Source organism: Periplaneta americana, chromosome 12 (genome assembly GCF_040183065.1).
Source record: "Periplaneta americana isolate PAMFEO1 chromosome 12, P.americana_PAMFEO1_priV1, whole genome shotgun sequence".
NCBI classification, from domain to species: Eukaryota; Metazoa; Arthropoda; class Insecta; order Blattodea; family Blattidae; genus Periplaneta; species Periplaneta americana.
Genome location: NC_091128.1, coordinates 162593168 through 162618853, shown reverse-complemented (window position 1 = coordinate 162618853; position 25686 = coordinate 162593168). Strand labels below are relative to the sequence as shown.

At 35.7% G+C, this 25686-nt stretch overlaps 1 protein-coding gene across 2 annotated transcripts in view; it reads right to left on the bottom strand.

Annotated features, from left to right (window-relative positions):
* The window catches only part of Gmap (Golgi microtubule-associated protein), a 190198-nt gene that overhangs the window by 95221 nt on the left and 69291 nt on the right, over positions 1 to 25686 (bottom strand). The window contains exon 1 of one of the 2 annotated variants that reach the window (XM_069842446.1): positions 21920 to 22054. The exons of the other annotated variant lie outside the window; for it this stretch is intronic. Within the exon in view, the coding sequence (XP_069698547.1) occupies positions 21920 to 21988 (69 nt within the window). The 5' untranslated portion in view covers positions 21989 to 22054. Of the gene's footprint in view, positions 1 to 21919; positions 22055 to 25686 lie in introns of those variants that run through there. 2 annotated transcript variants of the gene reach the window in all.

The following is a 25686-nucleotide window of genomic DNA, read 5'->3' as shown; positions in this document are numbered from 1 at the left end:
ACAAAATAAATTAGGGCAATATATGATCATTTTCTATAGGCATATCACTTTATGTCTTATTTAAATAATTATAAATGTGTTCCGTAGCTGTATCTCTTGGGTACAGAAATCGTATACAGTACATTAACTCAAGGCAATTTACTTACGGTCTTACTAATAAAAACTCTATATACAGACGTTTAACTGTCTTATACAATGAGTAGCTCGTTTATAAGTCGTGTGTAAATTCCTTACTAATAATCACTACATACGTCGTGTATAACAGCATAACTGTTACACAGCTACGTCATAGTTTCGTCATTACTTCGTTACGAAAGGTAATAGAATATCTGAGGTTCTCTATTGCATCCGGTAGAGCGCTCTAGTGTGACGTGTTAAATATCGATAGTACAACTGGCTCTAATCGATTACCACACTACATTTTGGTCAAAGAGTACAAGCTACAGCAATATTACTCTAATAATTCTATGATCTTTGGTTTGTTCTTCTGTGGTTACAAGGTAACCATCATCATAAAATAACAGTCTATACGAACAGCTGTTAGAGGGGTGGCCATTTTTTCGCTATATACAACGCTTAAACAAGGGGTTTCGTATATATATATATATATATATATAACTACTGCAAAGCAATTCCCATTATATAGTTACAGCCTGTTTATACGTCCATAGCTTATTCACGGTTTATTAGTAACGTTTTCTGTCTCAACTCTGCATAAGTCTCGTATAAAAACTATACACGGTTTATTAGTAAGACTGTTACTGAATATCAATGTTTCCGCTCTCATACAATGCCACACTCTACACAAAGCATTCCACTAGTCTCTTCCTTAGTCCTTTTTCCAGGGGTCCTCAGAAGATGCTTCTTTTTTCTATTAAAAGCTTCCTTTGCCATTGCTATCCTCCTTTTGACGTTCTGGCTGCAGCTGATGTATGTTACTGCTTACAGTACATCCCAAGTATCTGAAGCAGTTCACGTGCTCTACTGCCTCATTTAGAATTCGCAAGTTTATCTTCTTTGTTTTTCTTCCTATGACCATGGTCTTCGTCTTGTTTGCATTTATCTTCATCTCATACTGCTCACAGCTGTCATTTAGCTCCAGTACCATATCCCTTAGTATCGTCTCTTCTGCTAACAACGCCATATCATCAGCAAATCTTAGGCCTATACACGTTATTCCTTTTCCTCCTACAGTCACTCCTCCCATGTTCTGAAAGCAGCCCAATTCTTTACTGAATCTTCCAAGTAGATGTCGAACAGGATAGGTGATAAAGGACATCCTTGACGTACTCCTCTCCCTATTTCACTTCCTTCTGACTTTTCTTCTCCTACCCTGACTTTGACTCGTTTCATGTAAAGATTACTGAACAGCCTCATCTCTTTCCAATCCACGCCAATTTTCTTTAGGATCCCCATCAGTTTATTCCAATCCACTCTGTCAAACACTTTTTCTAGGTCCACTCTTCTCTAGGTGCCTCCAATTGCGTCTCTTGTGCGTTTTCCTTTTCTGAAGTCATTGTACCGTTATTTCGATTTTCAACTACTCTGTCTGGTGATGGTGGTAGAATTGGCTGCCTATATGCCATCTCTTTATGCTCAGTGTTAATTTACAACGAAATTTATGTGACAACAGATGACTGGGCTTGAGTCGGGATAAAATCACAGCATGTTTCTTAATATTCACAGTTTCACTGTTTTTTTTTTTTTTTTTTTTTTTTTGGCTTAGGCTATTTATTATTTTCAACTTTTCTAACTGGAAATGCTCCTATTAACACACTGATGACATTGAATTTCTACCATGAAACTTGGTATTAAAAATGTCCCATCCCAAAAAGCTACAAAATGCTAAATTCAAACTTTAAAAATGCTAAATAATGCTAATTTTGATTTTTAAATTGCTATTTTTTTAAATTTAAGTTACTAAAAGTTACCATCTCTACACATTTGTTTCTATAACTTTATGAAATTACTTCAGAGTAGTACGGCCACATACGTTATGAGAATTTTAATTAAGTTTTATTTTGCTTGCACAGAATTTTCTCTGAATATTCTTCTTAGTTTGGGGTTCAATTTTGTAGCACAGATCGTTCATTACATGCAGGAAGCCATCCATGCAGGTTGACACTTTTAAATAAAAGATGAAAAAAAAAAAGTTTCGTTCGCCACGTACAGTAACTATTTTACTGTTGGCTTGAAATAATTTTTCCGGTATCCTGCGAGTTTATAGGAATGGCTGAAAATGAGGCAAGCTACATTGAACCCAAGGACTGTACAGATTTCAATGGATCGCAACGAAGTGTCAACTTCATGTCCAGAATTTTTGTAACGAAATAAATGAATGGGACAGAAATAGTAATATACGTTACAAGAGCGGTATGTTGACGTTTTCATGTTCGAGGAAAAGATTGAAAAAGCGAAACGTAGTTGAGCTTTTTTAATTTCCGAGAACATGAAAACAAACATACCGCTCGTGTATCGTACATTATTTTGTGCGAAGATCGTTTATTACATACCTGAAAGACGAATTTCTAATTAGTTGCAATGAAATCTCCATCTTGGTTTCTGTTTAATGACGGCAACTTTAGAAAACAAAAATATCTATACTCCAGCAGGCCGTGATATACGTCTGTATTTTTTATCCCCCAGTCTATAAATGCGAACTTAAAACAAACGGTAAGGTTATGTAATGATTTATTTTTCATTTTAATATTTTAACAATATTATTTATATAACATATTGCAGTAATAACATCGGCATCTGGAATCTCGTTGATTTTTTCACGGCTTCCTTGATGTTACTTGTATCAGGAATGCAATAAGTTTCGTGGAGTAGTAGACTTTACTTAATTTTTGCAAATATTTAAAAACAATAATTAACATTGCAATTTAGGTGAAATTGCAGTGGTAAGTTTCCAATTTATAATTATTACTATGTTAAACGTCTCTAAAAATAATATTTTAAAAGCCTAAAGCAGTAAAATGAATGTCGCGCTTAAGCGGTAAGAAGAGGGAAATTGTTATGTGTGTTACGTTGGGAATACTGAATGTGGTATTTCGCACTTACCGCGTGTTGGTTCTGTGCGGAAAACAAGCAAATACGCACGATCTCGCACAAATGTAAATTATATTGTTGTGCCTATATCAGTATGAGCCACGTGTTAGTATTATGGATTAAAAGTTCCGAGTTTTGCGTTCAATATCCAAATCATCTTTCTCTAAGGACGAATGCTTGTGTCTGTCTTCACTTCTTGTGAGATTCAGTTTTTCTTCCAAAGCCGTTTGGAATACTCTGCTATGGAAAATTCAGTGAAAAGAGTTTCATGTGGCGTATTCAGTCAACTCTCTCTGCTGCATACAGTAAGTGTTCAGCTACGAGCATACAACTTTATACATGCAGGAAAAAGAACGGACATTGCGCAGTACAAAGTGTCGATATAATGACAAAACCTCAACTCAAGAGCATATGGATTGCTTGAAAAGGCAGCTACTACAGTAAAATATTTTACATATATTACATGTAAAACACCTTATAGGTTTAAGTTTTAAAATGTGGATTTGCTGATGATATGGGTTGTTAGCAGAAGAGGAGATTGTATTGTATTGTATTGTATTGTATTGCATTGCATTGTATTTATTAACATTCCATGGTATTCATACATGCTTACAGCTAGAATATGGAACAAGTAAAAAAACTTAATGCTATGCAAATCTAGTCTTTCAGGTAAAGCTCCCTGTAAAGCAGATTTGAATAATTGCAAGGGAAAAATTGTTCCGGGGCCGGGTATCGATCCCGGGACCTCTGGTTGAACGTACCAGCGCTCTTACCAACTGAGCTACCCGGAAACTCCACCCGACGTCTCAACTTTTCCCTTTATATCCACACAACTCGTGTGGGCTGACGAAACGCCAGAGACCCACATCGAGTGCACACAATCTCTGTGTGACTTAGAATTGTGGTTTTCTGTTAACGTACACAGTGACGTATATATTATGCAAATCTAGTCTTTCAGGTAAAGCTCCCTGTAAAGCTGATTTGAATAATTTCAAGGGAAAAATTGTTCGTGGATATGTAGTTCTAAACAATTTTTCGTATTTGGTCCCTAAGAGTGATAATAACGAAAAAAAAAAAAAAAAACACTATGATAATTCAATACTGGTTAAGCATGTCGTAATAATAATAATAATAATAATAATAATAATAATGGCTTTATTTAACCTGGCAGCGTTAAGGCCGTAAGGCCTTCTCTTACACTCAACCAGGATCCATTGTTGGAGAAGGGGAAGTACTGAATTTTAATAATACGCTTTATAATGAGAGTATTCTGGCTGGTACGTTCAACCAGAGGTCCCGGGATCAATACCCGGCCCCGGAACAATTTTTCCCTTGAAATTATTCAAACTTAATACTGTTATAAAATCTTAATTTATAGTCACAGTCAAGATGTAATATATATAGACGAGATTTACAATATAGTCTACTAGTACAACACAAAGTTTTAGTATCAATTTCATGAAGTGTCATTGAATGTCATGAATTCACCTACAGAATAGAAGGCGTGAGAAATTCGGTACTTCTTTAATTTGGCCCTAAATAATTTTATGTTTTGAGTTTCATTTTTTATATCGATAAGGAGGCTATTAAAAAATTTTACTGCCATATAACGCACTCCTTTTTGATAGCACGATAGACTTGCCGATGGAGTATGAAAGTCATTTTTTTGACGTGTATTTATGCTATGAACTGTTGAATTAGTTACAAAATTTTCACGATTACATACGAGGAAGATTATTAATGAAAAGATATACTGACAAGCCATGGGCATTATTTGTAGTTTTTTTTAAATAGCCCTACACGATTCCCTAGATTTGGCACCTACTAAGGGATACTAAGGGATATGGTACTGGAGCTAAATGACAACTGTGAGCAGTATGAGATGAAGATAAATGCAAACAAGACGAAGACCATGGTCATAGGAAGAAAAACAAAGAAGATAAACTTGCGAATTCTAAATGAAGCAGTAGAGCACGTGAACTGCTTCAGATACTTGGGATGTACTGTAAGCAGTAACAAACATCAGCTGCAGCCAGAACGTCAAAAAGAGGATGGCAATGGCAAAGGAAGCTTTTAATAGAAAAAGAAGCATCTTCTGCGGACTCCTGGAAAAAGGATTAAGGAAGAGACTAGTGGAATGCTTTGTGTAGAGTGTGGCATTGTATGAGAGCGGAAACATGGACATTACGAAGAAGTGAAGAGAATAGATTAGAAGCACTTCAAATGTGGATATGGACAAGAATGGAGCGTGTGAAAGACACAGACAGAATAAGAAACGAAGCTGTGTTGGAAAGAGTGGATGAAGAAAGAATAATACTGAAACTGATCAGGAAGAGAAAAAGAAATTGGTTGGTCACTGGCTAAGAAGAAACTGCCTACTGAAGGATGCACTGGAAGGAATGGTGAACGGGAGAACAGTTCGGGGCAGAAGAAGATATCAGATGATAGACGACATTAAGATATAGGCCTATGGATCATATGCGCAGACTAAGAGGAAGTAAAAAAAATAGGAAAGACTGGAAAATGCTGAGTTTGCAGTGGAAGACCTTCCCTTGGGCAGAACACAATTAATGAATGAATTATCATTTTCCTGTGATAATATTACTGGTTTTAAAAACTATGAAAGATGTTAAAAGACTAAAAAAAAAATACGTCGAAATGCACTAACAAATATTTTATTTTTGAATAGGTTCAGAAGAATTATTGAATAAAATTCTAAACTGTAACTTGAATTTTCTCTTTGCTAGTGTATCACCGACGGTATTATTTAATTTTGCGTTATTTCTTCCACGGTCCCTTGAAACTCGATGTGGGAAACTGTAGAACGAAGAATATTTTATTTTCGCTGGCAGAGTTAAGGCCATAAGGCCTTCTCTTCCACTCAACCAGCCTTAATCAATACAACAGCGACATACATTTTTAAATTCCACTGTATGTTACACAGAAATGAAAAGCAATGAACTGTAGAAGAAATACGAGTGAATGTAAAATGTTAATAAGGCAAATGGAGTTGCATTAATCCCCCGGATCTTATTAAGAAAGTAAACGTGTACGTAATTGTTAGTATTTACATCTATTTTTAGTCGCTTAACATTTTCCTTATAACATTTTCCTGTAAAGCATATAAGGAAGACAGCATTTTCAACTAAATGGTTTCCTGTGAATAGTGGGTGTGTTCAGCAGTGGTTCCCAAAGTCGGGGTCGTGTAAAGTGCTGAGCGGGGTCGCGAGATGATTTGCAAAATAAAACGAGAAACGCCTTATTAACATACAGTTATGTTCTAATTTAGGGACATAAAAATAATACAAAAAATGTTTCAGACGTTATAAAGTAAAATATAATTAACACGATCGTTTTTCAGAAAGTAGCTCTAAAACCTGAAGTCTGTATTCGATACAAACACTCTGGTGCTGGTAGTTTCAACTTCAATGAGATTTCTCGCTTTTTAAGTTGATTGCAGTCATAGACGAGAAATTTATTTTTCATAAATACGAGGTTGCAAGTGCTACCAAAAATGTAAGAGCTTCTTTTTCAAGTTCGAGTTATTATTTTTTTTCTCGCTGTTATTTATACTCGCTTTAACATCTTTGGTCATATCGCGAGTTAATCTTTTGGTTGAAATCCGAAGGCCTGTGTACTATTGTTGAGACTGGTTCTATTGTTGTGAACTAGTTGGCGACTGTATATGTATTACTGACTTGTTATGGATATGATTTCGGTGATGAATAAGGCCGGTGATATTCAAGGATGTTGTGGCCCGAATTTCCTGGCATTTACCTTACGGTTGAGGAAAAAACCTGAAAAACCTCAACCGGCAAATTCAACACAACCGGGAATCGAACCCGGGCCCTCTGCGTAAGAGACCAGCATGCTGACCCCTTACTTACTTACTTACTTACAAATGGCTTTTAAGGAACCCGAAGGTTCATTGCCGCCCTCACATAAGCCCGCCAGCGGTCCCTATCCTGTGCAAGATTAATCCAGTCTCTATCATCATACCCCACCTCCCTCAAATCCATTTTAATATTATCCTCCCATCTACGTCTCGGCCTCCCTAAAGGTCTTTTTCCCTCCGGTCTCCCAACTAACACTCTATATGCATTTCTGGATTCGCCCATACGTGCTACATGCCCTGCCCATCTCAAACGTCTCGATTTTATGTTCCTAATTATGTCAGGTGAAGAATACAATGCCTGCAGTTCTGCGTTGTGTAACTTTCTCCATTCTCCTGTAACTTCATCCCGCTTAGCCCCAAATATTTTCCTTAGCACCTTATTCTCAAACACCCTGAACCTATGTTCCTCTCTCAGAGTGAGAGTCCAAGTTTCACAACCATACAGAAGAACCGGTAATATAACTGTTTTATAAATTCTAACTTTCAGATTTTTGGACAGCAGACTGGATGATAAGAGCTTCTCAACCGAATAATAACACGCATTTCCCATATTTATTCTGCGTTTAATTTCCTCCCGAGTGTCATTTATATTTGTTACTGTTGCTCCAAGATATTTGAATTTTTCCACCTCTTCGAAGGATAAATCTCCAATTTTTATATTTCCATTTCGTACAATATTCTGGTCACGAGACATAATCATATACTTTGTTTTTTCGGGATTTACTTCCAAACCGATCGCTCTACTTGCTCCCCTGACCCCTACACTACAGATTCGAGTTATTGTAGCATTCTTTTGATTCAAAACTGGCGTGCAAAAAAACATGTTTCAACATTCCATCGGTATGTACATATTTCAACGAGTTTTCCTTAATATTGTTTGGAATTTCAGCCCGTTGGTCTCAACTGTCTAAAAACGGATTGAGTATTCTTCCGGAAAATCCTGCGGAAAAAACAGCACCTGTCGTGGCATAAGGTACGCACGAGTTCTTTAATACTAGTGCACTGGAAGGAATAAAATGTTTTTTTGTCAAGTGATGTTAACCAGAAATCAAGTTTCCTTTACAATTCGTAGATTTTATCTGCGGATTCATTTTAATATCTTGGCCTTGCAAACTACTATTCGAAGTCTTAAGTGTTCGAAAAAAGTATCAGCAAGCAAGGCCAGTCTAAGAAGCAAAAGAAAATTGGAAAATAGGGTTTGCATATTTCGATTTCTCGTCTTGGAGGTACAGGTAGATTAGAAGCTGGGTGCCATCCACTGGTTTTGAATAAAATTACCTCTTTTCGCTTTTACCAGAGTTTCTGTTTTTCCAATGGGATTATGTTCTGGTACGGTAGCAAACAAAATTTCGGCCCAAAAGTGGGTCGCGCCTTCAAAAAGTCTGGGAACTACTGTGTTACAGAGTGTATATCAAATTGAGGCAAATTATGAAACAATAACTGAATATTAAATTGAAATAATACATTAACACCGTCACAACCTATACATTATACATATTAAAACCATGATAACATATGAAAATAAATTGTTATTAATCATAAAACATTAACTCAGTATAACAAAGAAGGAATGCTACGAATATTATGCTGAAGTAATGACAAAAATTATTTATCTGTGATAACTGAAAATATTTTTTTTCTTTCCTATTGTCCCCACTCCACTAACCTTCCCTCTCCATCGGTACGCCATTGGTAAATTGGGCTTCATATTTCAGTGACATAAATACATGAGATCATGATAAACACAATTTCCATCGAGCAAACGTTGATTTCACATCGGACAGGAATTACTGTAAGGTTTGTGAGACTATACATTACACATTGGAGAGGGGAGAGGGTAGGTACAACTTTAAGCACTGAAAAATTGACCACATCAAATATTTTTTTCTCTCGGTGTACAATCTTAAGAAAAAGTTCTGTCTCACAGATACTGTGTAAGTCTCAGAAAGGAGGCAGTGCGCATGATCAGAGGACGAGCGACCTGGTTCACAAGAGAACGACTTGTTGAGGTTATAAAATTAGTTTTGTTTCGCTGTACGTCTGAACATGCGCACTGCCTTCTTTCTGGAACTTAAAAAATATCTGTGCAAATTTTCAACATTCCCGTGTTCTATTATCTTCATTTTTTTATTTTAATAGGTTATTTTACGACGCTTTATCAACAGCTTAGGTTATTTAGTGTCTGAATGAGATGAAGGTGATAATTCCGGTGAAATGAGTCCGGGGTCCAGCACCGAAAGTTACTCAGCATTTGCTCATATTGGGTTGAGGGAAAACCCTGGAAAAAACCTCAACCAGGTAACTTGTCCCGACCGGGAATCGAACCCGGTCCACCTGGTTTCGCGGCCAGACGCGCTAACCGTTACTCCACAGGTGTGGACTATTTTCATTTTAAAACTAAAATACGAGCTCTATACGACTGATCACAATCATATTTCAAGGTAAATAATATTTTTAAGTTCACGTTTAAATTTAAGTAACAAATATTACGGTTTTTTTTTTTTTTTGACAAAATGTTTAATAGAAAAACTTGATTCTAGTCAGTTTTGTAGATAATATATACAAGAAATTTCGTAAAATTCTGTACAGTAATTTCAGAATTACCATTTATATAGATTTTCAAAATGTTGTTCGCGGGAAAAGGCGTTAAAGATATAATGAACACTGTAGTACCATGTGCAGCGTCTTGCAATAAAATTCATAACTTTAATTGTTTCACCAAAACAAGCTAGAACAGTTGACGCATATTTTTAAAATTATTTTCAAAAATCATTTTTTTTAAGATGTTAAGCTGTACCTGGATTGGTCTTGCACAGGATAGGGACCGATGGCGGGCTTATGTGAGGGCGGCAATGAACCTTCGAGTTCCTTAAAAGCCATTTGTAAGTAAGTAAGTAAGTAAGTAAGTAAGTTAAGCTGTACCTACCCTACGAACGTCACAGAATATGCCAATATTTTTAATTGAGACGTTTACATTTCTTTCATTTCGTCTCATTTTTTTATAATATGACGTAGCCGTACTGAATACTGGAGGTCTATAATTCAGCAATGATCTCATTTTGAAGCAACTAAGTTAAAAGGCAGAATCGGCAACCTACAGAAATCTCTGACACACAATGAATCGTGGGCACACTGAAATCCTTGGAAAGACTGTCTGTTAAAGCTGCTGTAATAATGCTACACACATGAGGTTACAATTCATGCAAATTTGTTATCTATTATACATTTTATAAATAGGCTATCTGAGATTGGAGATATAGACCTAGTAACCATTATTAGTCCCATATCTTTCATACCGCATAAGTAACTTTGGGCCGTATTCATAGACATTCTTAGCGCGGGCTTCCGGTGGATGATAAGCGAACTAACGTTTTTCGTATTCATAAACCAGTGTTAGCGATATGATATGAATCCTGTACAAGTAATCACTCGATAGCCGGGGCTAGTTTAGCACGCTCGTAGCGCGGGCTAGCGAAATGTCTATGCATAGCACCCTACAGTATTTGCTTGCAATCTGTAATTTGTCAACCTTTGTCATTAGACGTAAAATATCAGGGGCGATTTCTCAGGGCATGCTATGCTTGCTGCGCAAGCCCAATATTTTCGTAGAATGTGTATTTCTCAAAATGGGATTACGTACATTAAAATTTATTTTGATTTTTGGAATATTGTATAGGCGTAATACCATCCGCAGGTTGCACACCGCAAGTATCGCAACGCTTGCTCGTTTCTCGGAGCTACAGGAAAGACGTAGAAATAGCGAGAATATGATGCGCGCGCAAGTTCCTTCCTCCTTAGTCCGTCCTAGGCGCACATGCTTCTGTTATGTGTTGTTTGAAGCTCTGGTCCGAGAGCTACACCAACAACTATTTAACGTTACAAAGAGCAGTATTGACAGCGGGAATGTGCTGTGATTTGCGAGTGCAATGTAATTGTGTTAGCTGCTGCATGTATTATTAATTCTTAAACGTTAATTTGAAGTATTGCAATGAGTTCGGAATTGTATGTTATTGAAACTGTATTATTATTAAATGCATTTTCCCGAAGGACTATTCAAGAGAAGACAGACATTATAGAGAATATGTGCGCTCGTTCAGTGCAGCTCAATACAACAATGTGCATTGGTTGGCAGGGTCGGAAAAACTAAATAAACTGTTTTGTTGACCATTTCTGTTATATTATATCGAACTTCTACATCTGATAAGGGAATATGATCCATGACTCATAATGATTTTATAATTATAAATTAAATTATTTAGGCTATGTGGGTCTGATTATTTTGATTAATTATGAATTATTATATCTTCCCATCTTCCCCTATGAATAAAAGAGCAAGCCTAACTTTCGTGACTAGCATTCGCTCCTGTAAAATATTGTAAAGAAATCACATTAATTCTAGAAAATTATAATTTCCCAGCAATAAATTATCTCGTTTCAAAACTCATAATTTATCATCCTATAGGCCTAGAAGGTGAACCGTAAGTAATATCATTAACTTCAAGGGGTTAATTCTTTTGGATAGGCTTATTTTAAAAAAAAGTTTAATACAATTTTACTCGTTTTTGCTTCCTTTTTGAGATAAAAATGTTTTTATATGAAACATTTCATAGCGTGTTTTGGCGAAGCCATTGACTGAATTGTTAATACACTCTGTCAATTTAAGAAAGTATTGTATTATGATAAATGACTGAAATAATTATAGTTTTGTTGTTTAAATGTGCAGAAATTTGACCCGAAGAAATGTAACATTGTACAGTACAATTCCTTTTCAGAACGAAAAGTTACATTTATTCTGATCAAATTTCTGCATATTTAAAGGACAAAAATAAATTCTTTCAGTCATTTATTATCATAATGCACTGCTCTCTTAAACTGACTGAGCATATTGGGAATTAAATCAATGGCTTTCCCAAAACACGCTCCCCTATGTTTCACATAAAACATTTTTATCTCGAAGAGAAAGCAAAAATGAGCAAAATCGTATTAAACTTTTTTTGTTTGAAATATCTCAAACAATAACCCCCTTAAATTAATGACATTATTTACGGCTCACTCTATATACAATTATCTTTGAGATATGATATAGGACTCAACGCTATCACCTTGTTCGCCTCTGCAAGCTATTTCAGAACACTAAATCCATTGTGGAGTAGCGAGCCTACCAGGAAAGTCGCCACTAATGTGAGCTAAATAAGCGAGGAGCGTTCACACATATTCCAAGCTTCCAGCCCTGGATGACGCAGCATGGAATGTGCATAAGAAAACCAGGAAATCAAGCCTACAGCTTCCGGGTATCGTTTGTGCCCTAATGAAGTTTCCTGCCTACAGTACTTCCACACGGACACAGTGAGGAACTTTCGTATAGCTGTGCAAACCAATTCACAGAGTTTTCAACGCGTAGACTACGTATCAAACCAGCCGGCGCTATGTAAACTGAAATGAACACTGACGCGCAATCGTAACTTAATATTATTGTATTTGCATTGTGCTGACGAATGTTTCTCGCGAAAATTATGAGGAAAAAACGAGTTGTAAGATAACGGGCTTAATCACTAGCTTAAACATGTACAACAGACATACAGCAAGGTTTTTCATTCTTATATACGAAGCATGTGAAATATGGAGATGTTGAAACTGTTTAAGATTATAATTAGTTTTAAAACATGACCAATCATTCTTCACACTTCCGTTTCCACATGAAAGAGCTCTATAGCTATAATAGTTGTCCTCTCCTACGAAGGAAATTGAGTTTAAAATGTGGATTGAATGCACAGGGCCAACAGTGATGAATTCAGAAGGTGGCCCAGGCCAGGGGGACGATGCCCCCAACCACAGATTTCTGACTTTTTAATTTAAAAATATAATGTACCAATATACAATATTATATTTATATTTTATATGACTTTTTAGTACGGTAACTAAAATAAATTCTGTTATGTAGTCTATATTTTCAGGGTGTTCGAGAATAAGGTGCATGGGAAAATATTTGGGGCTAAGAGGGATGAAGTTACAGGAGAATGGAGAAAGTTACACAACACAGAACTACACGCATTGTATTCTTCACCTGACATAATTAGAAACATTAAATCCAGACGCATTTCGCAACAGTAACAAATATAAATGAGGAAATTAAACGCAGAATAAATATGGGAAATGCCTGTTATTATTCGGTTGAGAAACTTTTATCATCCAGTCTGCTGTCGAAAAATCTCAAAGTTAGAATTTATAAAACAGTTATATTACCGGTTCTTCTGTATGGTTGTGAAACTTGGACTCTCACTTTGAGAGAGGAACAGAGACTACGGGTGTTTGAGAATAAGATTCTTAGGAAAATATTTGGGGCTAAGAGGGATGAAGTTACAGGAGAATGGAGAAAGTTACACAACACAGAACTGCACGCATTGTATTCTTCACCTGACATAATTAGGAACATTAAATCCAGACGTTTGAGATGGGCAGGGCATGTAGCACGTATGGGCGAATCCAGAAATGCATATAGAGTGTTAGTTGGGAGGCCGGAGGGAAAAAGACCTTTAGAGGGGCCGAGACGTAGATGGGAAGATAATATTAAAATGGATTTGAGGGAGGTGGGATATGATGATAGAGAATGGATTAATTTTGCTCAGGATAGGGACCAATGGCGGGCTTATGTGAGGGCGGCAATGAACCTCCGGGTTCCTTAAAAGCCAGTCAGTAAGTAAGTAACTAAGTAAGCATGTCGCACGTATGGGTGAATCCAGAAATGCATATAGAGTGTAATTGGGAGGCCGGAGGGAAAAAGACCTTTGGGGAGGCCGAGACGTAGATGGGAGGATAATATTAAAATGGATTTGAGGGAGGTGGGAATGATGGTAGAGACTGGATTAATCTTGCTCAGGATAGGGACCGACAGCGGGCTTTTTGAGGACGGCAATGAACCTCCGGGTTCTCTAAAAGCCATTATTAATTTTGTAAGTTGTAAGTAAGATTTTCAGGTAGCTGTTTCCTTGAAGGTTGGTAGCCTGCCGGCCGATCTTTATCGGTTGAAATTGAATTTTCAGTCTTGATTGTTACAGTTAAGAAGTGGGTGTGCCTTGTTTTATTGGCGTAGTTTTTAGTGTTAGTTTTGTTTGGCAAATATAATAATTTTGTTTACTAAATTAGTTACACCATGTACAGTAAACATAAATATTTTAATGTACGACGACAAAACAACATAGACTGTTTACTTTTCCTAAAAAGAAAAGACGTATTGAGGAACAAATGGAAAGTGCATCGTTGCATTTAATGAAGAAAATTCTCAAATGGCTTTAAGTGAAAGTGAAATATAGTGCCGTACGTGAATCAATTAATAAAACGGGTGGACCCGAAATCACACATATATAAAAAACGATGGGAAACTAAATATGAGTAGTTGTATTTCGATCGTACTCGGGGTGCTTCATTTTGTAAACGGTATGAAATGCTTACACAATTATATTGAGTCTTTTATAAAAAAAAAAAGTGTAATGGCAAAAAAATTAATTGGACTAGCACTTTAAAAATGAACTTGACAAGATTTGTCTGGAACAACTGTGGAGAGAAAATCATGAAAGTGAAAATGATGTTGTGAATATTGAACTGTATGGAATCGAGAATCATAATATAGGCCTATAACGATTTGTGACAGAAGTGCTAAAATTGGTTTTGCATGGATTAGGTTGGGATTGTGGAAACTGAAAGGTTTTAGGGGATATATAGAAAATGACAGATGTATATTATGTTGCGAAATAGACACTATAAAGTATATATTGTTAACATGTGTTAAGACAGATTGGAGTGACCGCAGTTTCATGAAAAGGGAATGGCTAAACTTTAGTAATGAAATTATTTTAGCAAAAATAATATCAAGAATTACAAATGAAGAGATATTAAAATCCATAGGAACATACTTTTGGAAAGTAAGAGAAAACGAATAGGGAAATGAATAAGTTAAAAGACGTGTAAAATAAATTAATAAATGTATATGTGCATATAATATAAGAAGGCATATACAAAAAATTGGATGTTGGTGAGTGATAGCTACATGACCGGAGGTCAATGCTGTCATTCAACATTCTAACGCACTGCAGCCGAATAAATAAATACAATGAAATACAACAGGTGGGGTAATTATTCATATCAGTACCCTTTAAAACTTTAGAAAAGCTACTGGAAGCCGCATTCGTTTAATTTAATCGGCGAGTAATTACCTCTTGTAGACCTACTAAATTTAGGCGGTTTACGTGAAAAGGATATTCAACACTAGCTTTATGGGAGAATTTTGGATAGCTCATATTCGCCACGTTTTAAATAACACTATTAGCATTTTTCGCTATACTGGAGAATTAGCACGGTCGCTTTGAACCGTGCCGTTACGTTTATCACCAAATTTAAGTAAATACACAATGTCACCAACATAAGAACATGACATTGGTGTGTGGCGTAGTTGGCGGGAGAAATTTTTTTCTCTCTCTGTCTACCTCCTTCGTTCTGAACATCTCTGTCTACCTCCTTCGTTCTGAACATTATTGAGAGATAGCGCCACTGTTAGCGACAATGTGTATTTGCGTAAATATTGCGAGTAGATTATGACGAGTGCCTTAGAGGAGAGGCTCGGGACGTGATCCTTACTTGAATTTATTTTTGCGTGTACATTGCAGATTAAATGATTGAGATCCCTTCTTGCTCCGGTTACAGGCCTTGCATTTACGAAGGTTATGTTAGGTTAGATTAGCTTAGGTTAGCTTCGGTTAGGTTAGCTTAGCTTAGCTTAGCTTAGGTTAGCTTTGGTTAGGTTAGATTAGCTTTGGTTAGGTTAGGTTAGCTTTGGTTAGGTTAGGTTAGGTTAGGTTAGGTTAGCTTTGGTTAGGTTAGGTTAGCTTTGGTTAGGTTAGCTTGATTTCATTCGTCCATGTAGTAGTTAAAATTATATAATATGACAGTTTTTGATTCGTAATATTGATAAAAAAATAATAGGTCTATAATGAAAGCGGTGAATAATGTCATGGTCCCTAAATTTTTTTTTCGTAAAAGGCTAGGTATTTTTCTTTAGGCCAGAAATAAAACAGCAACGCCGTCATAATTACGTACTTTACGCTTTGGCGAACATTAACCGGAAATTTACTTTCCGTCATTTTAATGGTATTCCGTGAAACACACCTTTTTTCCTGTTAATTTCCTTGTGATAACCTAGTTTATGATCTTATTACATCTTCATTTTCTTTTAATGCATTCAAAAAACCGCCGTTGTACTACATAAAACCTTGAACTTGACTAATGGAGTGAATTATTTAAGAATATAGTCGCGAATTTGACTACCACCATTTCGATTATATTTTGTTTGATACGGCTCGGTACGGCCCGGTGACTAGTGGCCAGCGAGTAGGGTCGACTATCGATATTGGTCTGCCGTGGGTATTATCCAGTTGTTCCGCATTTTTAAATTAGTGTCCATTTTAACATTTAGCAATATTTAAAACAAAACGAAAGCTCTTTCTTTAATTGACTTCATTTTTCTTATGTTCTCTTTTTTCCATAGACTGTATCTTTCATAAAATCTGAATTATCGTTTCCCTTGCTGTCGGTTCCATCTCTACCCCCACCTCCGGTACAGTATAAATCCTCCGGGGGGGGGGAAGATCTGAATTTAACACTGGGGCCAAATTAAGTGGTGGGATCACTACTTTCTTCTAATTTCGGTTGACTTCCTTCTGCAGAAGATCATCCAATTATCGTAGTATTATTTAGTTTTTGTATTCAATGCCATGAGGAAATAAATATATTATGCCCCAAATTCCCGGCAGACGAAATGAAATTCATGACTTTATAGCCGGTATACTGATTAGCCATTTCTTTCCATGTGAGTTGCATGTGTTAACAAATACTAATATATTCTCTGAGCTTCAGTGATATTAGTGTAAGACGAAAGGGGAAGTTGGGTAGTTTCAAAAATAAAGGGGAAAAAAAACTCAATTCAATGGTATAATACCTGAATCCAGTTATTGAAAAGGGACAGTGGGTTTGTTCCAAAAATATACAACAAAAATCCGTCTCAATTGACCGGTATAATAATTCAATCCATTTCGATAGCCGTTGTAAAAGTGTGTTTACATGCACATCAGCGATTATGAGTAGCCAATAGCTTTACCGAGAGAAAACTAAGAGGAATTTATCTACTTATTTATTTTCTTAGTCGTTACCTTCAATATTAAATTGTCTAAAATTTTTGATTAAGAAAAACATATTTCCTGAAGAAAAGGTAAAAGATACTAGATAATGTTGTTGATGTAGGTCTTAAGAGTATTTCTATAAAAGAATCATTCAGATATTTAATTAATTGTAGATTTTATTATGTAAATGCTTCACGGTTGTAAAAAAATTATACAAATTTGATATTACCGGTATTCTTACAGGTTATTATTAACTATTTTAACATTCTGAATAGTGTTTTACAAAGTGTAATGTATGTACTCGTATATTAAGCATAAAAAGTTTTGTTCGTTTAGTTTTTATAGTAGCTGAGATATTAAACAAACGAATTTCACTAAATGTTTGCAGGCCAATAGTGTACTTCCACCATAGGCGGAGTTATGGGGGAGCGTGGGGGTCACTGCCCCCTCCCCCCAAACTTGTCTCAACTCTTTTTTCTTTTCTATAAACGTTAGAAAAATATTGAATTCAAAAGATCTTTTTTGCTTTTGTTTATGATTAAGTTTCTATGCTAAATTGCTGATCTTCAGATCATGTGTCTGGACTATAACAATTATTTTAAATTTCTGAATGTATAAAAATTGCTATACCTCATTTGAGAAATGGAAGCACTGTAATGTTTTTTTTTGTAACAGCCTGTACGCATGTGTTAGAAGTCTGCAGGTGTTCAGTCTGCCACTTGGAGAAATAACACTGCACAACAATGCAGAAAAAGAAAAGCGATCCCGTATAATGTGTAAACTTAAAAGAGGAGATTAAAAAAAATATTTAGAGTATGATATCTTCAGGAAGGTAAACTTCACATAAAGTTTCTGTTAGCACTGTTACGTGTTTTATTGATGTATACATGTGTTTCTGTACGAGAGAGAAAAAAGAGGGAGATTGTTTTAAGTTATAGGCCTACCCTATTATAATTTGTAGTAGATCTACAGTTCAAGTCCTATATAACTCGGTCAGAAACATCGCGGATATGGATGTAACACTGTAAGAAACATGCCCCCGAAAATACCTTTATTAAATGATCATATTCCGATATACTGTACAACGGCTAAGCTATAACGGGGGGAGCAGGTAAATGATGTCCCCCATAACCCCATTATAAGGCGATTCTATGGTTTTGCTTCCCCCCCCCCCCCAGGAAACTGTTCTCTCTCCGCCTATGAGTCCTCCTCCCTTAAATAATGTCGTGCAACTGGAGCATGACCTACTGTTGATTTCTTTGCCTTAGAGAATGAATTTGCTAGTTTGTAAATATTGTAGTAATTTTTATATGCACACTGGTTCCATATACAATTTACAGTCTATTTTACGCTTCATAAAGCCTAAATTAAGTACTTAAAAAACCTATTTTAGGCGCCTAAACAGCATTTTTATAACCTAAAAATCCGCGGTTTATTAATAACTAAACCTCTGATTTTATGCTAAAGGTCTATTTTTTTCTACAGGGATAAACAAAATAGTTAAATATATTCATGTTTTGTATAAAATATGAACGTTTGGAAGGGGTTTTATAGAGTCTAAAATGCCTACTGTGTCCATTGTGACCTATTTTAAAATTTTAGAGCCTAAAAATGCCTATTTATATTAATACGTTATTTTTCGGCATATAGGTCTAAACTCGTCTGAGTGATAAGCACAAGAGTTTTTCTCTAGAAAACTTAAGAGAATGGAATGTTTTGAAAATCATGGGGTGATTTGGTTCAAAGACCTTGTAATAATTTGGCTGTAGGAATGAAGAAATTCCTAGAAAGTCACTGGTTTTGTTAAGCACTTGAGCAGACAGTAGGAATGTGATGAATGGGGAGGATGTACTTCTTCCTAAATAAGTCAGTAATTAATAATTATTAATAATATAAGACATAGAAAAATAAAGTTTCTAACCACAATTTTTTTTTTTACTCTTTCTGCCACTGTATGCTGTAAAATTACCTACATTTTTATGTAGCTATTGCAGTTTGTATAAATCGTATTTTTTGCTGCCGGAAAATATATTTTCGATGACTAAACTACTGCCTAGTTTAGGTGCCTAAAAGTTAGTTTTTCAGACCCTAAAATTATTGTAGTTTTCAGTGTATAAATCGAATTTTAACTGCCTGAAAATATACAGGGCTCTTACAAAAGACCTTTCCAGTTTCGAACACATGTAATTTACGTTCTATGAATCTGAAGTGTATGAAAATAGCACCAATGAAAAGAGAAACTCAAAAAGTTTAGTAGTGGCAACATTGTTTTATAGTAATTACAACCAATAACTCCAACACATTCCAATCCTCAACAGAGGAAATTCTCTTTAAAATATGTAACTGGTTCTCAGTCAATAAATTAGTATTAAATTGTAACAAAACTAACATAATTCATATATATTTTGATGTACTGAAGTACATATGATATTTCCATGCAGATATTCTGCGTCATCATATGATGAAAGAGTGATGGAACGGAGAAAAATTCTCTCCGGCGCCGGGATTTGAACCCGGGTTTTCAGCTCTACGTGCTGATGCTTTATCCACTAAGCCACGCCGGATACAACCCCGACGTCGATTCTAACCGGCGTCGGGGTTGTATCCGGCGTGGCTTAGTGGATAAAGCATCAGCACGTAGAGCTGAAAACCCGGGTTCAAATCCCGGCGCCGGAGAGAATTTTTCTCCGTTCCATCACTCTTTCTTCATAACATAATTCAATTTAAATCCTGTCCAAATTCAACCTCGCAAATTTCTAGCACAATAATAAATTAATAATAGATCCCTATTAGAAACAACAACAACAACAACAACCAAATTTCTTGGCTTAAAAATCGATAATGTGTTAAATTGGAAAAATCATATTAAAGAAATTACCCCCAAACTAAATTCAGCTTGTTTTGCTATTAGATCTATGCAAAAGATAGTAAATATCAATACCTTAAAAACAATATACTTTGCATACTTCCACTCGGTAATGAGTTTTGGAATAACATTCTGGGGAAATTCCACAGATAGTAACAATATATTTCTATTACAAAAAAGAGTAATTAGAATAATAGTAGGTGCCAAATCTAGGGAATAGTGTAGAGCTATTTAAAAAAAAAACTACAAAAATAATGCCCATGGCTTGTCAGTATATCTTTTCATTAATAATCTTCCTCGTATGTAATCGTGAAAACTTTGTAAATAATTCAACAGTTCATAACATAGATACACGTCAAAAAATGAATTTCGTACTCCATCGACAAGTCTATCGTGCTATCAAAAAGGAGTGCGTTATATGGCAGTAAAAATTTTTAATAGCCTCCCTATCGATATAAAAAATGAAACTCAAAACATAAAATTATTTAGGGCCAAATTAAAGAAGTGCCTAATTTCTCACGCCTTCTATTCTGTAGGTGAATTCATGACATTCAATAACACTTCATGAAATTGATACTAAAACTTTGTGTTGTACTAGTAGACTATATTGTAAATCTCGTCTATATATATTTCACCTAGACTGTGACTATAAATTAAGTCTTTTTAATAGTATTAGGTTTTTTGACTTGTTCCATATTCTAGCTGTAAGCATGTATGAATACCATGGAATGTTAATAAATACAATACAATACAAGTAGTTGGTAACACTGCCTCACAATAGCGCATATAAACAAATTTGTTCATTGTTGAGGCGAAATGGCTGCTACAGAGGGCAGAAAAGCTTGATTTTCATGTGAACCAATCGGTTATTAATGTGCAACGGCATTACCGAACAAAGTTTGGTGCAGATCCACCCAGTGGGCCTACAATCCGTAAATGGTACACTGATTTTAAGGCAAGATTCTTCGCAAACGGTTGCGATTTCATCCGTACCGACTACAGTTGCTGCAAGCCCTAAAACCAGAGGACAAAGTGCTACGAAGAAATTTCTGCATAAGTATGCAGATTTTAATTGAAAACAATGATGAATTTATTCCTTCCGTGGTGTTTTCTGACGAAACCACTTTTCATCTTCCTGGTAAGGTGAACAGACATAACCTCAGAATCTGGGGGACGGAAAATTCTCGTACCTACGTGGAACTTGAATATAGGCTTGATGTGTGCCGTGTTACCAAGTGGGGCGGGGGGGGGGGGCACAATGAACATCTTTAAGGTAAGAACTAAACTTTTTGAGTTTCTCTTTCCACTGGTACTATTTTCATGCACCTCACATTCATAGAACTTAAATTACATATTATGTTCGAAATCGGAAAGGTCTTTTTGTGGGAGTCCCGTATTTTAGGTGCCTAGTTTAAGTGCTTAAAAGTTAGCTTTCAACGGCCTAACACTCCGAGGTCTCGCTAAATAATAGTGATGATAGTGGTTCTATTAGTAGTAAAAATAGTAGCTGCAATACAGGTAGTAATGGTAGTAGTAGACCTAATAAGCAATGAGTGGCAGTATCAGCATTGTTAGTAGCGAATGGTAGTAGTAATAACAAGTGACGATGGCGATAGAAAAAAAGGAGGTGGTGATTGTGGTAATAGTCATTACTAGGGATAGCAGCAGTATGGACTATGATTCGAAATTACACGTTCAGCAATAACGTGACTCGGCGCTTATGACAAAAGTAGACAAATCCAAGAAACAAGATCCTAGTCTTTATTACAGAAATGCAAATTCTAAACTTTCTGATGACGGTCGAACCTGATTACCCCAACTCTAAAATGTTACCAATCTGAGTGATGGCGACATAAAAAAAAGTACATTTCCGAAACATTAAATAAGGTGGCTTATACACACACACACACCTACTGAACATTGTATGTAAATGATTACCTGGCACCGTGCACTGCGTCCCGCGATGTGCTGCCTCGGCCGGCCGCCAGAGCGCGACTGAGCCCGCATGTGCTCGCGCGGTGGCGGCGGCAGGTGTGTCCCCACTCGCTCTTATCTCTGGGTTGCTGACTCTTGGCGTGGTTACTGATACGGCGACTCCGTTCCCTTTCCCGCGCAAAAGATAATACAACGTCTGCATGTCGCGTATTTGAACTGGTTAACGTTTTCTCCATCGCACCGACTCGATCTCTTTCGGTCTACTGTACCCATTTCATAACAATCGGCTCCATCCTCCATCTTCAATCTCGTAGCTAGTCTGTGATGTGGCTGCACACCCCAGACCTTCCCCACGATATCAATGTTACAGTACCATACGTCCCGTAAATAACGGGACAGTACTCCTTTTTTAGCCTCGGTGTCCGGCGTCCCCGTAATTTTTGGCGTAACGCGCGAAAGTCCTGTATTTTAACTAGACTTTAGGGCAAGGTAGAGCATCCGCCCGCCAATGTAACGAATATTGTACACTTTTACCATTGCCAATGTGGCGCTATAAAGCAATTTTCAACATTTTTTTTTCACAGCCACAACACATCTCAACTCTTATTGCAAATACAGTATATGGAATCATCACTACATTAACCCATTTATTATTCACAAAAAGCACACTGAACGAACTAAATATAATTATTATGAGAGTCGGCACATTTTCTCCACGATCCACTTCCACTAGACGGCATCCGACATGGCACGTAGAAGAGATGGCAATATATGCAAACGAAATGTTACTACAGGTGTGTAGTATTGTAAGACAGGTTATGTTAGTTTAGATTAGGTGTGTATTATGTGACAGGTTAGTTTAGGTTTGATTAGGTGTGTAGTATTTATGTAAGAGGTTAGGTTAGATTAGGTGTGTAGTATTAAGGCCCATTCACAATGAAAATTAAACATAACCGTAACATAAACACAGAAGTTTGCGCCCAAGCTACCAAATGGGATCATTCACAATGATTCACATAAGCATTGACATAAACATTACCGTAAGACGTTAACATGAAAGTTTGCAAACTCCAAACTTTCATGCTTATGCTTACGTGATTTGCAAACAGAACACAATCGTGGAGCGCTGAAGTATACGACAGAATATGAGAAAATGGCGTCGTTGTTATGTTTCCATGGTTACCAAGTACGTTTGCTGTTATGTTTATGTTCCCATCGTGAATGATCTTGATTTTACCGTAACGTTTATATTCTTAAGTTAACGCTTACGTTATGTTTAATTTTCATTACTATTATGTTGGTGTCACTGAAACCCCCCCCCCTCCATTTTGACCCTAAAATTACGTCATATTCAAGAAATATGGCCATATTCTTCATTCACGCACGACGATTTTGGTAGTCTATATAAGCAGGCCAAAGGTACGTATTTGAGGTGGGTTGGGAAGCATACAGCTCTCCCACTGATCACTTATAATTTTCAGTGTTCTATATTATAAATCCAAGGTATTTTCAAGGTATTTTAGCAATTTCCTATAGTGCCAGATACATAAGTAACCTTCATTAAACTTTTTCTGATAATGTAAAAATCATTAATTTCTCTACAATTCAATTCATAAGTTAGATAGATAGATAGGTAGGTAGGTAGATAGATAGATAGATAGATAGATAGATAGATAGATAGATAGATAGATAGATAGATAGATAGATAGATAGATAGATAGATAGATAGATAGATAGATAGATAGATAGATAGATAGATAGATAGATAGATAGATAGATAGATAGATAGATAGATAGATAGATAGATAGATAGATAGATAGATAGATAGATAGATAGATAGATAGATAGATAGATAGATAGATAGATAGATAGATAGATAGATAGACAGATAGACAGATAGACAGATAGACAGATAGACAGATAGACAGATAGACAGATAGACAGATAGACAGATAGACAGATAGACAGATAGACAGATAGACAGATAGACAGATATACAGATATACAGATAGATAGATAGATAGATAGATAGATAGATAGATAGATAGATAGATAGATAGATAGATAGATAGATAGATAGATAGATAGATAGATAGATAGATAGATAGATAGATAGATAGATAGATGAATTTAATGTCATCCAGCGATTTACAGCCATAGACAACGTCAGAGTAGATATATATAATACATGGCTACTACAATATGAAAAAATGTAAGAATAAAAAAAAATAAATATACAATCATCAGATAATCACAAAAACAGGTTAAAAGTTTTAAAAGAAATGGTATAAAATCAGGTTAAAATGTACAGATTTGTCAATTACATGAGGTTAAAACAAATAGTATCTAAAACGTAATATTGCTAAAATCATTGACACTGTAGATTGGATGTGCCATCAAAGTCCTTCTCACCATCCTTCTGAAAGTGAAATATGACGTGTTTCTTATATGCAATGGTAAAGAATTATAAAGTTTATAATATATGGAAATAAAACTATTGCTTGTAGTACTATATTTGTTCTTGGTGAAATATATGTCAAGTCTGGAACGGGTAATTACTATTTTTATTTGTATAAATGTTTGCAAATCTTTGATTTTGAAATCAGCAAACATGAATGAACTACAGTACAGTATATATTTATTATACCATTCTGTACTCACGTCATGGCGGATTAGATGTAGTCCAGTTCTTAATCCATCAACCACTATACAATGATTTCAAATTAAAAATGAATATGGCAACTAAGTATTTTATACCAAGTATCGATTCAACACTTTTTTTTATTACAAATACAGTACTATTACTTCTTCGTTTACTAATCTAATACCATTTATTTTTCTAACTAGTTTATATAATTCCCCATCAACATAATTATAATAAAAATAGTGAACCTTTATATTTGAAACCATTAATTCTAACCTTTTCTTTTCTATGTCATAGGTCAACGCTAGACAGAGAGTCTAATTTCTTATTGTTTAAACAGCGACAATGTTTCCAGTCGTAAGTGTAAGATTGAAAATCATTCTCTTTCTGCAGTAATAATTGACTATACGCGTCGAAGTAAATCATTGAAGTTGTGTGAATTTTATTCAATATATTTTTTTGGCTGAATGAAGTAATTGATCACCATTCGTGATTTTCGTCTCTGGAAATGTAATAAAGGGATGAAAATTACCGAAGATATGTCCAAAATTTTTATATTAATTGACGTGTATATAAATAGTTCAATCTTAGTTATGTGTATAGTATGTAACATATACATATATAGCTATTAATACTCGACGTCATCTCACGGTCATTAATTCTGTCATCAACACCAACAGAGCGTTCCAGGTTCGTGAAAACGTCCATTTCGAGTTCTGTCTACGTTAATAATTGTGAACTACTTTAATGTATTTGAACACAAATAATGCCCAAATAGTATATTAACAAACAATGTTGCTTTAATAAGTTCACATAAGATAAAACTGTAAACCATTCAATTTTAATAACTGTCACAGAGTTATCAGAAGAAGAAATCCACGATAAGCGTAAACGAGAGATTAATTTACAGTTCCGCTCATGTATAAAAAAATCCCGATGACGTCAATAAAGTCGTTGAGTGTGGACTTGACAGGAAAATTATTTGACATAAGCTAGCAAAGTTTTATTACTCTTTCGTATCATGAAGTTGATTTATCTCTCTGAACATTGTAGTCACGACATTTAAGTTAGAAGATGAATTGGTTTCGGGCTGGAAGAGCGTGAGTTTGACCCCAGGCAAGTACA